The sequence below is a fragment of the Lissotriton vulgaris genome, chromosome 7 (genome assembly GCF_964263255.1).
Source record: "Lissotriton vulgaris chromosome 7, aLisVul1.2, whole genome shotgun sequence".
NCBI classification, from domain to species: domain Eukaryota; kingdom Metazoa; phylum Chordata; class Amphibia; order Caudata; family Salamandridae; genus Lissotriton; species Lissotriton vulgaris.
This window is the reverse complement of record NC_141695.1, coordinates 1,500,072,025-1,500,087,622: the sequence shown is the minus strand read 5'-3', so window position 1 is coordinate 1,500,087,622 and position 15,598 is coordinate 1,500,072,025. Positions and strand designations below refer to the sequence as shown.

The window sequence follows — 15,598 nt, the reverse complement described above, 5'->3', positions numbered from 1 at the left end:
CGAGGCTTTCCGACCGGCAACGGGAGCAGCCGTGCCGGCACAGCTATACACCAGTCGGGGGCAGCGCCACACAAAGAGCCCTGGAAAGGCCGAGTCGCCAGGCCGGAGTTCACAAAATGGCCGCCCTGTAATATCGATAGACCAACGCCCAAGAAGGAAGGCCTATCCTCGTCTCGGGTCCGGTAGCGAGAAAGCCAGCCGGTAGGCAGACTCACGAAGCGATGGTCGCCGGGGTCAGCAATCCCAGGGAAAGATCTGCTCCAGGTGCTCAGTTCCGCTACTCCGCCGCCAACGACCGGCCGGAGCGGCCTCTCAGGACGAGCCCCTTCAAGCCACGGACCGGCGTAGCAGTGCGATGCCGGCTCCGCCTCCGCCCATCTCCTCCGCTCAACTCCGCTCCATGCATCCGCCGTTGGCCGGCTCCGCGTCGCTCGCAAAGTCGCCGTCGGCTCCCACTCCAACAGCACAGGCACTTCAGCGGGCCTCGCACAGGCGGCGGAGCGCTCCGTCAGGTTCCGAGGCCCGGAGGTCTCGCGGCCACGGCACACACACAGGCCGCTCAGCGGGCTCCGACCCAGGCTATTCCGGACAGGATCTTAGCCCCGACGGGGCACACAAGGCTCAACAGTCGATCCACACCTCCACCTGGGGCTCCAGGCTCAGTCACCGCATGATCCGGGGGGGAATCAGCGGATACGAGCGGTGCAGGATTTCAGGGGCCCGGGAGCTCTCGGCGAGTGCGACCTCTCAGCCCGCCATCTTGGCCACGCCCCCCCCATCTATTTGTGATTCACAAACCGTCATAAAAGTCCTATTACAATACAGAATACATTCTCAGGCTTGTAAAAGGGCTGTTGTACCCAAAGAAAAGTAAGTTTGAAGTAACAACTGTGAACTTGTCAGTGGCAGCTAGTGACACTTGAAAGTGGTGAGGCCAATCAGCAGCAGCTCTCGGGGTTCATAACTAAGATGATCAACTTTATAGCCCTTTACCCGTGTCTCAGCATTTTATCTGAATTTTCTAGTACACAGATCAAGATTTATGGAAGCACAGGTTGTAACATGAGCCAATATCCCCATTTCAATTCATTCTCAACTTTATTTTCAGATATGTGAGATACAAGATCTTTGTTGTATAGCATCAAAAGCTGCCAATTTGGAACATAAAAGCTGGCGTAACAAACTAGGCGCTATTTACATAAACCACAACTGAAATTTAATACCTAAAAGTGACATTCATGAAAGGCATTCCGGCTGTTTTAAAAGAGCCGTAATCATGAAAAGGGAGATGGTTTGAATTATTTCTCCTAATGGCTCCGTTGTTTTGTATCTACAAGATTGTGTGTGATTCACGAGCTGGTTCGTGATTCATTTGATAGCTAGATAAATGAACAAAACAAACAGAACTAAAACTGCTCATTAGCATTCTACATTTCGCCAATGGATGACGTCCAGGCTGCCTATGACCTGCACCTAGAGAGATGCAGCTCAAGCAAACATTTCACATGCAGGGCGATGTACTTTTCTAAATGGAAACTTTCTCATTAGAAACCGTATTTTTTACTTCCTTGGCTGACTGCAGTGCCTGAGCTTGAATGGGTTTGAAACGTTTGAGATTCATGGCCTTTTCCAATCTCACACGTCTGCCCCGTCAAATTAATTGAACTAAGTGTTGGAAAAATTTACTTTGTTTAAATAAATACAAACAAAAGTACTTACCGACATCGTGTGCAGGGAAGACCCCGGAGACGTCAGGACCACCACCCACTGTTCCCAGAAACCACAGAGCTCCCGAACCTGACTCGTGAGCAAGAGCCAATGAACCTAACTAGTCCTGGAGCTGCTCTCATGCCGTTTTCAGCACAAGAGTAGCCCCATGATTGGTCTGAGCAGGCTAACTCAGTGCTCCTTTTCCGACTAGGAGCCGGAGCTTGCCGTCTGCACAGCTGTTCACAGCTCATATTGGTGCGGTCTGAAAAGTGCATCTTGGGCCGGCCATTGCAAGATGGGCGGCCAATCTGACATGCGCACTTTATGTTTAACAAAACATAGTCCTCAGCACACACTGAAATAGTAGTTCACATGTATATCAAAGTTCAAGTACACAATAAATCAATCCTCTTTGGTTTCTATTTTCTTTTATTTCTTTATTTCTCCTTTTTTTTGCTGGATACTTAGCCAACACATGTTTCGCCGCCAGGTCCCACAATGTTTTCAAGGCATAGATGAGCGAAACAAACTATTGTGGCTCCCAACAAATACATAATGTATATAAGCCAGAAAATTCACTTCTCCGTTATTTAATTGGGTCGAATCACAGATTGGGTGTTTCATTATTATGCAAACTCTTGGTGGAAACGCATGCACTTTGTTCACATAGTCAATTTCATAGGTCATCAATAATCGCTATCAAAATCAAAAAAGGGCTTAAATATGGAGCCAAAGTGTTGCCTAGGTGATTTGTAAATGTCGTTATTATTATACATTCCTGCAATATTTGTGACATATTGGTGAATCCCCCAGAGTGATGAGAAGTCACAAGTATACATGCAGAGTGCTACACACGGCTAACCAATAGAGAATGGACATGCACACTGGGGGGGGGGGGGGGGGGGGATTAAGAAAGTACCTCAATCTTTGATTTGTATCGCCTGTAAATAAGTACAAAAAGGGCAATGAGTATCTACAGTCTCTCACTAACCCCATTCAAATACAATGGGTACATCCTAAGTATCCACCAAAAAAAGGGAAAAAAGGAAACGAAACAGAGAAAAAGAAATAAAAGAAAATAGAAACCAAAGAGGATTGATTTATTGTGTACTTGAACTTTGATATACATGTGAACTACTATTTCAGCGGGTGCTGAGGACTATCTTTTGTTAGTTTCGGGTGTCCTAGCCACACCTGAGTGAGCAAGGTGGTTCTTCCTACCTTACAGCACCGCTTATGATATTGGGACAGGGCTTATCAGCTTGTGGATTTTCCCAGGGGCGCCAATTACCTATTATAACACTACCAACTCGCAACAAAGCACTTTATGTTTATGCAAGTCATTCCTGGCCCCACCCCAGAGTTGAGAAAGACACAGTGCACGTCAAATGGTCACGTTCCTTTAACCATTTCATTAAAGTTAAGTTTTCTACAGCTGCTGCCTCGCAGCAGGTGGGGCGGCACTCCTCCGCCCTAAAGGAGGACCCGCTGCTGGATCTTGTGACTCCCAGGGTTTACAATCACAAAAAAGACTTTGCACAACAAACCACACGCTTTACATGAGCCTGATTATATGTAGGCCAGTGTTTATCATTAGTAAGGTTTGTGACAGTCCTTACAAATGGCAGAAGTGCAATATGAAGCACAGCATGCGAAATTTATTATTATGACTCTCTTGCCTTCAAAGAATGAGTCTGCACTCTAGTGTCCCCTTCCTCCCCAGAAGAGTTTCTGACACCAGAGACACTAAGTGGTGAATGTTTGGAAGGTGATCAAGTTTCAAGGTTTAAATCACATCTCCAGACGCAAATACAAAACCTTAGATTTATCACAGTCCACTCAAGCACATTCCACCACTTGTTGGAAGCTGTATCACACCAGGAGACTTAACACGACATCTCATCATCAGTAAGCTAAAAGGTGACCTATCCCTGGTGGAAAGTGTAGAGAGGACTGCAGAGGCAGTGGAGAGTTTTATTCTACAGCGTGGGTCCTCCAAAAAGGCTGCGCGTGAAAGCATGCAAAGCTGGAGATGTGTTGGGACGTAGAAGTTCATCTTGCGCTAGACTGCTCAGCTAAGGCCAACCACGTATTGAATGGTAATGATCTGAATGCAAAGGTAATTACCATATTCTTTCCTAACAGTACTCTACCAATATATCAAGTATTAATATTGTGTTATAAAATATAACAAAAAACTGTGTTAAAAATAGCAAAATTATTGATGGCCAAAAAATCGACATGGATAATATATATAAGTAAGTACAAGTTTACAATATTTAACTCTAAATATGCACACCTTGACCACACACACGTATATATATGTGTACAGATGTGGAGTACATCATCATACATTTATATGTATATTTACATATACATATTTAATACGACAATATATTTTTTGACAATTATATTTCGTATGATGATCTTGTAATCAGTATTCTGATATTCAACTATATTGAGAAATCGTTTGATACAAAATTACTTCGGCACAGTTGCAAGCAATCTCGGTATTGAATTACTCACGCTTACTGCAATATTGAGGTCCCTGCTTTAATTGTGGTGTATTTCCATAATTTCAATTGCACAGTTGTAAATGTTGGCTTAATATTTAGTCCACTTTATTTGTATATGCTATTCTCGTTGTTGAGTTACCCATTTATTGTGCGATTTAGGACCCATTCAAAAAACTTGGCATTCCTAAATTGAGTAAGAAAGAAGAAGAATTTGAAGAGGAAAAGCCAGAGAAGGAAGAACTTGATTGGTGGTCGAAATACTACGAATCCTTGAAAGAAATGAGTGAGCAGGTAAAATGTGATGAAGTTATTGCACCCATGACTCTAAAAAACAACATAAGCGTCCATACACAACGTGGGTGCACACATAATATGAAATTCATTTCTCTGCTCAGTGAAGGTATGGTTGTGCAGCAAGGAGTAGTCTTGGAATACGAACACTTTGGGAATAAAACCAATGTTTCTTCCATTATTCTTAGTGATATGTGTTGTTTAAAGGTTTAAACATTTAGCAGATACGCTTTCCATGCTTTTCACCCTTAGCTTACTCTTATCCCTATATGCCCCATCCTTCTCTTTTAACCTTGACAAATGTCTCTATCTTTCCTTACCTCTTAAGATTGTTCCCCGCCTCTCTACATCTTTCTCCATCTAATCTCACTCTTCCCCATCCCTCTCTAACCCTAATCACCTTCCAGCTTTCCTCACCCTTCACCAACCTTTTTCACCCCTACCATTTCTTCTCCATGTCCATCCAGTCTACTGTTTCCCCTTCCATGATTTCCATATGCCCCGCCATCTAGTGTTGGGTCCGGATGTTTGCAAATTGTTTTTCTTTGAAGAAGTCTTTCCTAGTAATGAGGTAAGGTGACTCATCCTTTCGGTGACAGTGCGAATGATCATCGACTCCATTGTTAGATTGTGTTTTTCCGCCATCAGGTTCAGACGTGTATTACTGCGCTCCGGTTCGAAACCATTCTTCGGGTTCCCCTCGATGCGCAATCCTCTCTATCCTCAATGGTATTGTTTCCATATGCGTTCCCCTTCTCCACGTATTGTTGGGACATCAGATTTTGACTTTCCATCTGAAAGCTTTGTGGGCCGCCTTTGATGCCAAACCGCGCTCGGTCAGCTCTCCGTCGATGGATCGGACTCCGTTTAAATTCTGGCCTGGGTGCCACACAAAGTATCCGCTCACCGACTCACAAGAAGTGTGAAACATGTGCTTCTCTCGCGAGCACAAGGAAGAAATTTGTGCCGTTTGCAGATCGTTCCAATCAAAGAAGACTCTTTGCGATCGCCGGGCTCGACATCAAGAGATGCAGAGTCAAAGCATTGAAGACACACCTGATATCTTCAGTGAAGACTCCGGCCAAGAAAACATCGAGGTATCAGCGGCAGTGAAGGAGGAAGCCTTCTCTGAAGAAGACTCGGAGCTCGAGATAGACCTAGATGCCGAAGAACTGCTACAGGGATGAGGTGACATGAGTACCAAAGACCCCTTGCCCCAACAAACTCTGAAAAAACACAAGGCTTCAGCACCACCTCTGCCTTCAGGCCAAGGCCAGCACCGAGATGGCGTTTCCGACGCCCTGCCTCCGGGCCCGGCCCCTACTAGTCAGGCCTTCCGGCTCGGTACCTGGTCACCAAAAGTCCTCCTCGGAGCGAAAACCCTTTGTTTCCAAGCTCAAATCCGGCTCAGAGCTGAAATCTCCCATGCCAAAACCCGAGCAACCTTCAGAGCCGAAACCTTCTGCGCTGAAAGACCATCCTTCGTCGGCACCGAAGACACCGAAGACACCGGCACAAAAACCTCAGAGCCGAAACACAAAGAGACCTCTTTGGATCCAAAAGTGGACACTTTCCTGTTAACACCTGATCCAAAGCAAAAGAGGCTACATATTAACCCAGAGACTGGCCATATTCACACAAAACAATCTCTAAAACCCAAGCTTCAGGATGACGACACTTCTTACAAGATCCCCTTGAAAAAGAAATCTGTAGCTACAAGTTCTTTCCATCTACTATCACCACCACCTCAAACACCTCCGTCGCCACCTGAGAATCCTTTGCAGATTACACGTCAGGATTCCCCAAAATCTCACGATGAAGATGCAGATGATAGGGGGATGAATCTCCCAAGAGATCCATGGACATATTACCAAATTGATCCCCCAGGTGATACTGATCAACACCTTTGCCTAGCCAAACCTTCTCCTCCAGACGACAATGCATCACACCAAGAACTCATTGCCAGGGCTGCACATTACCATGGAGTAGAACTACACAAAGAATCACTAGAAGAAGATTTTTTGTTTGTGCTTTAACATCCACACACAGGTCATCACAGACACTTCCCATGCTTAAAGGCATGATGTGACATGCTGATGAGATTTTTAAAGACCCAGTCAGAGCACTCATCTTGACTCCTAGAGTCAACAAAAAATATAAGGCCTCTCCTACAGACCCCATATTTATCAAGGGACAGTTGCCATTAGATTCCTTAGTAGTATCTAATGCTCGCAAGTGGGCAAATTCTCAGACACCAGGAGATGCTTCTTCGCCAGATAAAGAGTCCAAATTAATTAATGCTTATGACAAGCCCATAGCTGCTTTGGCTGCAAATCAATGGCGCATTGCAAATACGCAAGGCCTTTTAGCCAGATATGACACACTAGGACGAAATGGAGCAATTGCTCCCAACACTTCCAGATGAGCATATGGCTACGTCACAGGACTTAGTAAATGAAGGAAAGCACATTTCTAATTCCTCCATACGATGTGCTCTAGATGCTACAGACACCGCAGCTAGAGAGGTTAACACCAGCATCCTGCTCAGTATACACGCTTGGTTTAGGATTTCAGGGTTTAAACCTGAGGTTCAACAATCAATCCTAAACACACCCTTTGATAAGGAACACCTATTTAGTCCTTATGTGGAACAGGCATTGGAGAAAATGAAAAAGGACACTGAAGTAGCTAAATTTATGGGAGCACTCCAGACTAGATCCAACAGAGGTTCCTTTTGTCACTCCTTTTACAGAGGAGGGTCGAAAAATCCATCACCAGATCAAAATACCTCATCTTACAAAGGTAACAACTAGTTCTCACTCTCTCCAGAGGGTTTTTTCAAGGAGGTTATAGAGGTAACAACTTCAAAGGTAGGGGTAAGGGCAACACACCCTGTAACTCCCCTTCCCCCAACAAACACTAACTTGCCCACGCTTCCCCCGATTACACCACACCTGTTGGGGGAAGACATCAACAATTTCTTACCATTTGGCACTCTATAACATCAGACAAATGGGTGCTTGGTATTATCCAACATGGTTATTGCCTGGAGCTTACCAGCAATCCCCCAAACATTCCACCACAATCTCACAAGTTATCTCTAGAACACATACACTTGCTAAAACAAGAGGTCCAGTCCGTCTTACTAAAAGGGGCAATAGAGCCAGTTCCAATAAATTACCAGACTCAGGGGTTAACTCTGTACTTTCTCATCCCCAAAAAGGACGGTTCCCTAAGACCTATTCTGGATCTCAGAGAGCTAAACCATTGTATACTGTCAGAGCACTTTTACATGGTGACACTTCAACAGGTACTCACACTTCTGCAAAGAGCAGATTTGATGCCTACTCTAGAGTTAAAAAGACACGTATTTTCACGTTCCAATTTATCTGGCTCATCGCAATTACCTCATATTTGTGATAGCAGGCAAGCATTACCAGTTGAAGGTGCTTCCCTTCAGAGTGACTACAGCGTCCATAGTTTTTACCAAAAATCTGGCAGTAGTCACTGCTCATCTCAGAAGACAACCAATTCATGTCTTCTCTTATCTGGACGACTGGTTTAACAAAGCCAACACTCACCATCACTGTCTACAGCACACACAGATCACAATAGATCTACTTCATCAACTGGGGTTCACCATCAATGCTCAAAAATCTCACCTGCATCCGTCACAGATGCAGTCGTCCTTAGAACACAGTCAAAGCTGAAGAGAGTACCCCTGAATATCTTTCCACCTCTGGATCGTCCTGTAACTCCGCCTGCAACACACAAAAAAATTATTAGGAGAACCTCCCCCCCGCCACCCTGAGAACGCCGGGTAATCGGTAGGGAGAGAAACAGCGTCAGGGTGAAAGGCCAAAGAGGCCGCCAGGTGGGAGGGGGAGGCCTTTATACCTCTGCCCTGCCCCTGCCCCCACCCCGGCCGGAAATGACGCTCCCTACCCAGAGGGTCATTGGACACTATTTGATATTTGATATTTATGGGGATTTGTATAGCACAACTATCGCTCCGGAAGGAGCATCTTGGCGCTAAGCCTACAGAAGAACCAGCTTGGTGAGGCATAGATCAGATGGCTGCGAGAACCGATGAATCAGACTGTGGAAATATCCAGGTCTTCAGGAGTTTCCTGAAAAGGCTTTCTGTGGGGGCGTGCCTGAGGTTGAAGGGGAGGTCGTTCAATGCCTTAGCCGCCAGGAATGAAAAAGTTTTTCCTCCTTTCGTTTTTAACTTGATTCTAGGAACAGTAACCAGTTTGGCTCCTGATGACCTCAAGTAACGCGATGGAGTGTAGTGCAAAAAGCGCTTAGACAGGTAAGAAGGGCCTGTATTCCTGGTGGCTTTAAAAACCGTGACAAGGAGTTTGAAGAGGATTCTTTTGTGGAGGGGCAGCCAGTGAAGAGTGTTAAGGGCTGCTGAGGCCGAGGACCTTCTTGGAAGTTTGAGAACGAGCCTGGCCGCCGCGTGTTGAACGCTTTGCAGTTTCTTGAGGGTTGACTTCTTTATTCCTGCTAAAAGGCCATTACAGTAATCTAGCCGGGATAGGATTAAGGCCACCGCGACTGATTTCCTGGCTGAGATGGGAAGGAAGTCGAAGAATTTCTTCAGCTGTCTAATGAGACTGAAACAGCACCCTGCAGTGATGCGCACATGATCGTCAAAACTGAGGGACGAATCGAATTGGACACCCAGGTTGCGGGCCGAAGAAACCGCACTCGGCGGGGCTTCAGAGTTTTGAGGCCACCAATCTTTTGGGGAGAAGAGGATGTCTTTACCTAAGGGTATAATTTCCGTTTTGGCACTATTACACTTAAGATGATTATTGTTGAGCCAAGAGAAGACTTGGGAGAGGCAGTTCTGAAATCTGAGGGCGGCATCAGTGCATTTTTTATCTATGGTGACGACGAGCTGAGTGTCGTCAGCATAAGATGTAATGAGGATTCCGTGGGATTCAATCACTGTAAGGAGGGGGGCCATGTAGATATTAAAAAAGAGTGGACTGAGTATGGACCCCTGGGGCACTCCTGATGTGGTGGGTCTTTCGCCAGAGAGGAAGGGGCCTAATGAAACTGTTTGAGATCTGTTGGATAGGAATGATGTTATCCATGTTAGTGCTGTACCCGTTACACCAATCTCGCGCATTCTATTAATGAGAATGGCATGTGAGATGGTGTCGAATGCTGCGGTTAAGTCGAGCAGGATGAGTACAGCTTGTCTCCCCTCATCCTGCAGGAACTTAATGGAGTCCGATAGCTCGATCAATGCAGTTTCAGTGGAATGGCCAGGGCGAAAACCTGATTGCTGTGGGTGCAGAATGTGATTGTTTTCCACAAAGGCTTTTAACTCCTCGTGTACTAGCTGCTCTGTAATTTTGCCTAGTGCCGGAAGTAAGGAAATTGGGCGCATATTAGATAGGTCTGTCGGGGATTTGTTTTGTTTTTTCATTAGGGGCTTAACAATGGCCTTTTTCCATTCAACGGGGACGATGCCTGAGCTGAGGGATTCGTTGACAATGGCGTTGATTGTGGGGTTGACAGCCTCGATGAGATGGTGGAGGATAATCGGGGGGCAAGAGTCCGTGGGGGCTCCCGATCTACAGGTCATAATAGCCTTCTGTGTTTGCAACAGGGAGACTGTTGAGAAGTTACCCAAGGTGGGTAAATTGGTGACAACTTCTTGAATGGGGATTAAGGGGGGGGAAAGTCCTTGTGAACATTATTGATTTTCTCGATGAAAAAATCAGCTATTTGATCGCAAAGGGTTTGGGATGGAGGAATTTATAGTGCGAGGGCTTTGGGGTGGGTGAAAGACTTGACTATATTAAAAATTGTTTGCTGTTTCTGTTTAGCTTCCTCTATGGCTGTAGTAAAGAACTCCTTTTTAGCTTTTTTTATGTTAGAGAGGTATTGTTTCCTCTGCAGGATGTATAGGGTTCTGGAAGTATGGTCGTAAGTTTTCCTACACTCTCTTTCTAGGACCCTGCACATAAGGTGACTTTCGGTGAGGGCCTGGGTATACCAGGGGGCATTGGGCTTTCTTTTGCGATAGACTGATTTTTGATTACTTGGGCTGGAATTAACCGAGACCACTTTATCGATCCACGTGTGAAAGTTGTTAGAGTCTTGCGATACGTCTCCAACAATAGTGGGAGGGGGGGATGGGGGATCAACTTAATGCGCTCGGCCACTTTCTTCCAGTTGGTCGAGAAGGGGGTAGGGGAGCACTTGGTATTCAGTTGCGCTAAGGGTTTTGCCTTGATAGAGAAAGGAATAAAACAGTGATCGGTCCATATTTGTGGGATCGGGGGGGATATGGCTAGAGTAACTAAATTTGTACAGATGCCGTCTAGCGTGTGGCCAGCCCGGTGCGTTGGGGGAGTGACCAGTTGAGAGAGGCCAAAAATGTCGAGTGATTGTTGGAAACTTGAAGTGTGAGGGTCTGCGCAGGATTCCAAATGAAGGTTAAAATCCCCAAGGAGGGTGAAAGTAGGATAATGGGACATAAGTGACCCAAGAGTCTCGTCAAGAGAATCCAAGAATGGCGTTGCGTTTCCAGGGGGGCGATAGACTAGTCCTCCTGAAAAGGAGGTGGAGGAGTTGATTTGGATCACAAAGCCTATGCCCTCACAGTCCTTGAGGTGGGCCAGGTCAAATGTGTGGCACATAAAGGGTTTCTTGGTGATGATAGCTATCCCCCCTCCCCTGCCGCAGGGTCTGTCCCGCCTATGGATGGTAAAGTCGAGAGGGAGGGCGGTTACCAAGTCAGGGTTGGACGCGTCGTTTAGCCAGGTTTCAGTAATAAAAAGGGCGTCTAGGTCGTGAGAAAGTATGAGGTCATGAATATCTTGTCCATGACATGCTAAAGACCTGGCATTGATGAGTCCGCCTTTAAAGGTGATAAGCTTGTGTATTGGTGGGGGGAGTGGGTTGGAGATTACGCAAGCGGGTCCCAGGGACGACCATCTGCAAAGGCGGCATGAAAATGGGCCCCAGAGACGATCAGTAGGGGGGTGTCCCTTACAGCTATGGCTGGCCGTTGTCTGGCGCACTGAGAGAAGCTCGTAAGAGTCGTACCTTATGGCTGGATGGTTTTGGGCGGCATGGCCCCCGCCCGGCGCAGTCCTGGCGCGGACGGGCGCAGACGGGCTTGGCTTAGGCGCGCGACCGGCGCGCCCGCTGCGCCAGCCCGCTGCACCGTCTGGCCGCCTTGCACATTTATAGGAAGGAAGGAGGGTGGGAGGACGGCGCGACTAGAGCGCTGACCTCACCTGCCTCGCTCAAGATGGCGCCCACCGCCGCCGAATGTTGTCAGAAAACGGCTGGGCTGAAAGGAGAGGAATAGTAGGTGTATGGAGTGTCAGAGTACCTAAAGCTCAATTCCCCTTATGCTGACAGCCCCCAGAGGTAAAGATACGGCGGTTTTAAAAGCAGTTAAAAAACGCTCCAAATGTAATGCTTGTAATGCTAAGATCAAGTTGCCTTAAATCGCAATTCTTAAAAGTCTCCAGCAGCTCGCAGCCCCAGTTCCCCTCACCAGGGAGAGCTTCTGAAAGGCACAGAGCACTGGGAAGGGCTCACCTAAATACGCCAGGAGGGCGGGAGGACGGCGCGACTAGAGCGCTGACCTCACCTGCCTCGCTCAAGATGGCGCCCACCGCCGCCGAATGTTGTCAGAAAACGGCTGGGCTGAAAGGAGAGGAATAGTAGGTGTATGGAGTGTCAGAGTACCTAAAGCTCAATTCCCCTTATGCTGAGGCCCCCAGAGGTAAAGATACGGTGGTTTTAAAAGCAGTTAAAAAACGCTCCAAATGTAATGCTTGTAATGCTAAGATCAAGTTGCCTTAAATCGCAATTCTTAAAAGTCTCCAGCAGCTAGCAGCCCCAGTTCCCCTCACCAGGGAGAGCTTCTGAAAGGCACAGAGCGCTGGGAAGGGCTCACCTAAATACACCAGGAGGGCGGGAGGACGGCGCGACTAGAGCGCTGACCTCACCTGCCTCGCTCAAGATGGCGCCCACCGCCGCCGAATGTTGTCAGAAAACGGCTGGGCTGAAAGGAGAGGAATAGTAGGTGTACACTAGACTCTCCAGCGTGCCATCTTGTGGCACTAAGGGGGCCGCCCTCTTATGAGGGTCCCCTGCGGGAATATTATGTTATGTTATGTTAGTAACAATTTCTTAAGCGCACGTACACCCTTGGGTTTCTTGGCGCTGTCGGTTCATGACACTAGACACAGATCTTAAGCATAGGCCTGTTGGAAGAGCCACCTTTTTAAAGACTTTCGAAATGTCAAAAGATCATTGCTCTGTCTGATACAAAGTGGAAGAGCATTCCAGAAAGAAGCAGCCAGGTGGTGAAAGCAGCTGCCACCCTGGCGCTTCTTCTTGAATGAAGAGACATTTGCAAGCCTTAGATGTGTAGAGCGTAAGTTGCGTTGAGGTGTATAGTTGGTAATGGACTGCCTGATAAAAATAGGGCCATTATCGTGGAGCGCCCTGAAAGTGATGTATCCTGTTTTAAAAGCAATACGCTGGGCTACTGGCAACCAGTGAAGTTTTTCCAGCCCGGCTCTAATTGATTGCCACTTAGGTTGTTTCCAGATTAGCCTAGCCGCCTGGTTTTAAACCATCTGAAGATGTTTCAATAGGCCAATCGGAAGAGCCAAGTAGAGACTGTTGGAAAAGTCTAACCGGGAGAGAACGAGGGCGATCACTACTTGAATGAGTGCAGAGTGTGTTAGAAGGTGGGCGATTTTCCCAATCTTCCTGAGTTGAAAAAAACTAGAGGAAACCACCATTCCCACCTGTCCTTTCAAAGTTAGATCCTCATTGAGTGTTATCCCTAAGCTTTTAACTGATTGAGTCTTTGTAGGGGGAGTTCCCATATCGGTTGGCCAACACTGACGACCCCAGCTCAGTCCACTTTCCCTAGGCAAGATCAATTCTGTCTTGCCTGGGTTAAGTTTAAGATGGTTTAACGTCATCCATCTCTGTATATGTGACATTACAGCTGAGCATTTAGCGGCCGAATCCGGGGAATTTAAGGGGATGATTAACTGAAGATCATCAGCATAATTGTATATGGTAAGTTTGTAATTTTTTAAAGAGTAAATAAGTGGGCGAAGATAAAGGTTAAATAATAAAGGGTAAAGTGACGAGCCTTGAGGAATTCCACAGCTAGATGACGTCTTGGAGGCCGTAAAAGAACCTAATCTCACTGACTGTGTGCGATTAGGAATGAAGGAGGCAATCCAGTTCAATGTGGAGCCCCTGAGGCCGGCCTGCTCGACACGGTTGATCAGGATATTATGGTCGACCGTGTCGAACGCGGCCGACAAGTCAAGGAGCACCAGGGCCTGATGAATACCCTTATCGGCATTAGATCTTAACGTGTCCTGGACGGCCAAGATGACAGTTTCCGTTGAGTGAGATGGTCGGAATCCCGCTTGGTTAGGTTCTAAGTAATCTGAGCTTTCGATAAAATTAGAAAGGCACCTGGATACATGTGCCTCCAAGAGTTTAGAGAAAAAAGGGAGAAGGGAGATGGGCCTATAGTTGGCTAAAAATAGGGGATTGGCCCCAGGTTTTTTCAGTAATGGGATCACTGTGGCATTTTTTAACTTTTCAGGAACCGTGCCCTGTCTGAGTGATTCATTCAGGAGAGGGAGAATTCCTGATGGAATAGCGAGACACACCACCTTCAAGATATGAGGGGGGCAGCTATCAAGGGGCGAGCCCGACTTGACACGCATAAGTTCTGCGAAAATCTTCTCATCAATAGGAGGTAAAGTGTCTAAAGTGGCTAGGTTATAATAGATATCTTCAATAGGATCTCCTCCAGGGAGATTTTGAATATTCTTTTTTATATTGACAATTTTATCTATGAAGAAGTTGTTTAAGGAGTCACAAAGCTCCTGCGAGGACGTCATAGGAAGCGAGGTTCTTTCGCTATTACATAGGTCATTTATAATATTGAAGTGTCTTTGGATTTATTTTGAGAGTTTAACATTTTCTCTGAGAAATAATTAATTTTGCTTTGGAGAATGATTTTAAGATAATTTCTGCGAGCCGCAATATATTCCTCCTTATCTTGGGGTTTATATTTTGCTCTCCACTTTTTCTCTTTCTGACGTACCTCGAGTTTTAAGTTCTTGAGATCCGAAGTGAACTACTTATGTGCATCCCTAGTGCGTGCCCGTGTAAATTTTGTTAAGGGCACATGGGAGTCCGTAGCCTTTGAGAGCCAATGTGAGATCTCCTCTTCCATAAAGTTTACCTCCTTATTAGGTACTGGAACCGTGGATGTCAATGTTTTAATAAATGATTCAGAAAAGGGGGTGGTGATGAACAGAGTGTCTGAATTAAGCAGACCACTCTTACCCAGTCCAAAGATCAGGGCTTGATCCATCACTGTTTTTTAGCTCACTGCACCATCCCAGCTCAGAACTTGGCTATATGCAAATTAGTCTGACCCTGGCCCAGTGCATCATGGGAACAGGGCAGACCAAACTACCAAGCCAATTCTTATACTGGGAAGGAAACAAGCTTCCAGGGACCGGTTTCTGGCATTTCAGCCGTCTTCGGCCCAACTTGCTTGAATCCTGATGGTGCAATGAGCAAGGGACTCACATCTGAGTATACCCTTCCACGCTTATGGTGGACAAAGATGATTCAGAAAAGGGGAATTCAGAACAGGATCTTTGGACTGGGTAAGAGTGGTCTGCTTAATTCAGACACTCTGTTCATCACCACCCCCTTTTCTGAATCGTTTTTGGCCACTATAGGTGTGGCAGGGTATACTCAGACATGAGTCCCTTTTTTCACTGCACCATCAGGATTCAAGCAAGCCGGGCCGAAGAAGGCTGAAATGCCAGAAACCGGTCCCCGGTAGCTTGTCTCCTTTCTGGTGAAGAATTGGCTTGGTAGTTTAGTCTGCCCTGTTCCCATGATGCACTGGGCCAGGGACAGACTGATTTGCATATAGCCAGGCTCTGAGCTGGGATGGTGCAGTGAGATAAATAACGGTGATGTATCAAGCCCTGATCTTTGGACTGGGTAAGAGTGGTCTGCTTAATTCAGACACT

General features: G+C 46.5%; 1 protein-coding gene across 1 annotated transcript in view; it reads left to right on the top strand.

Annotated features, from left to right (window-relative positions):
• Positions 1–15,598, top strand: part of LOC147705871 (fer-1-like protein 4) — a 1,142,165-nt gene that overhangs the window by 862,530 nt on the left and 264,037 nt on the right. The window contains exon 31 of the mRNA XM_086932323.1: positions 4,386–4,517. Within this exon, the coding sequence (XP_086788449.1) occupies positions 4,386–4,517 (132 nt within the window). The remainder of the gene's footprint in view (positions 1–4,385; positions 4,518–15,598) is intronic.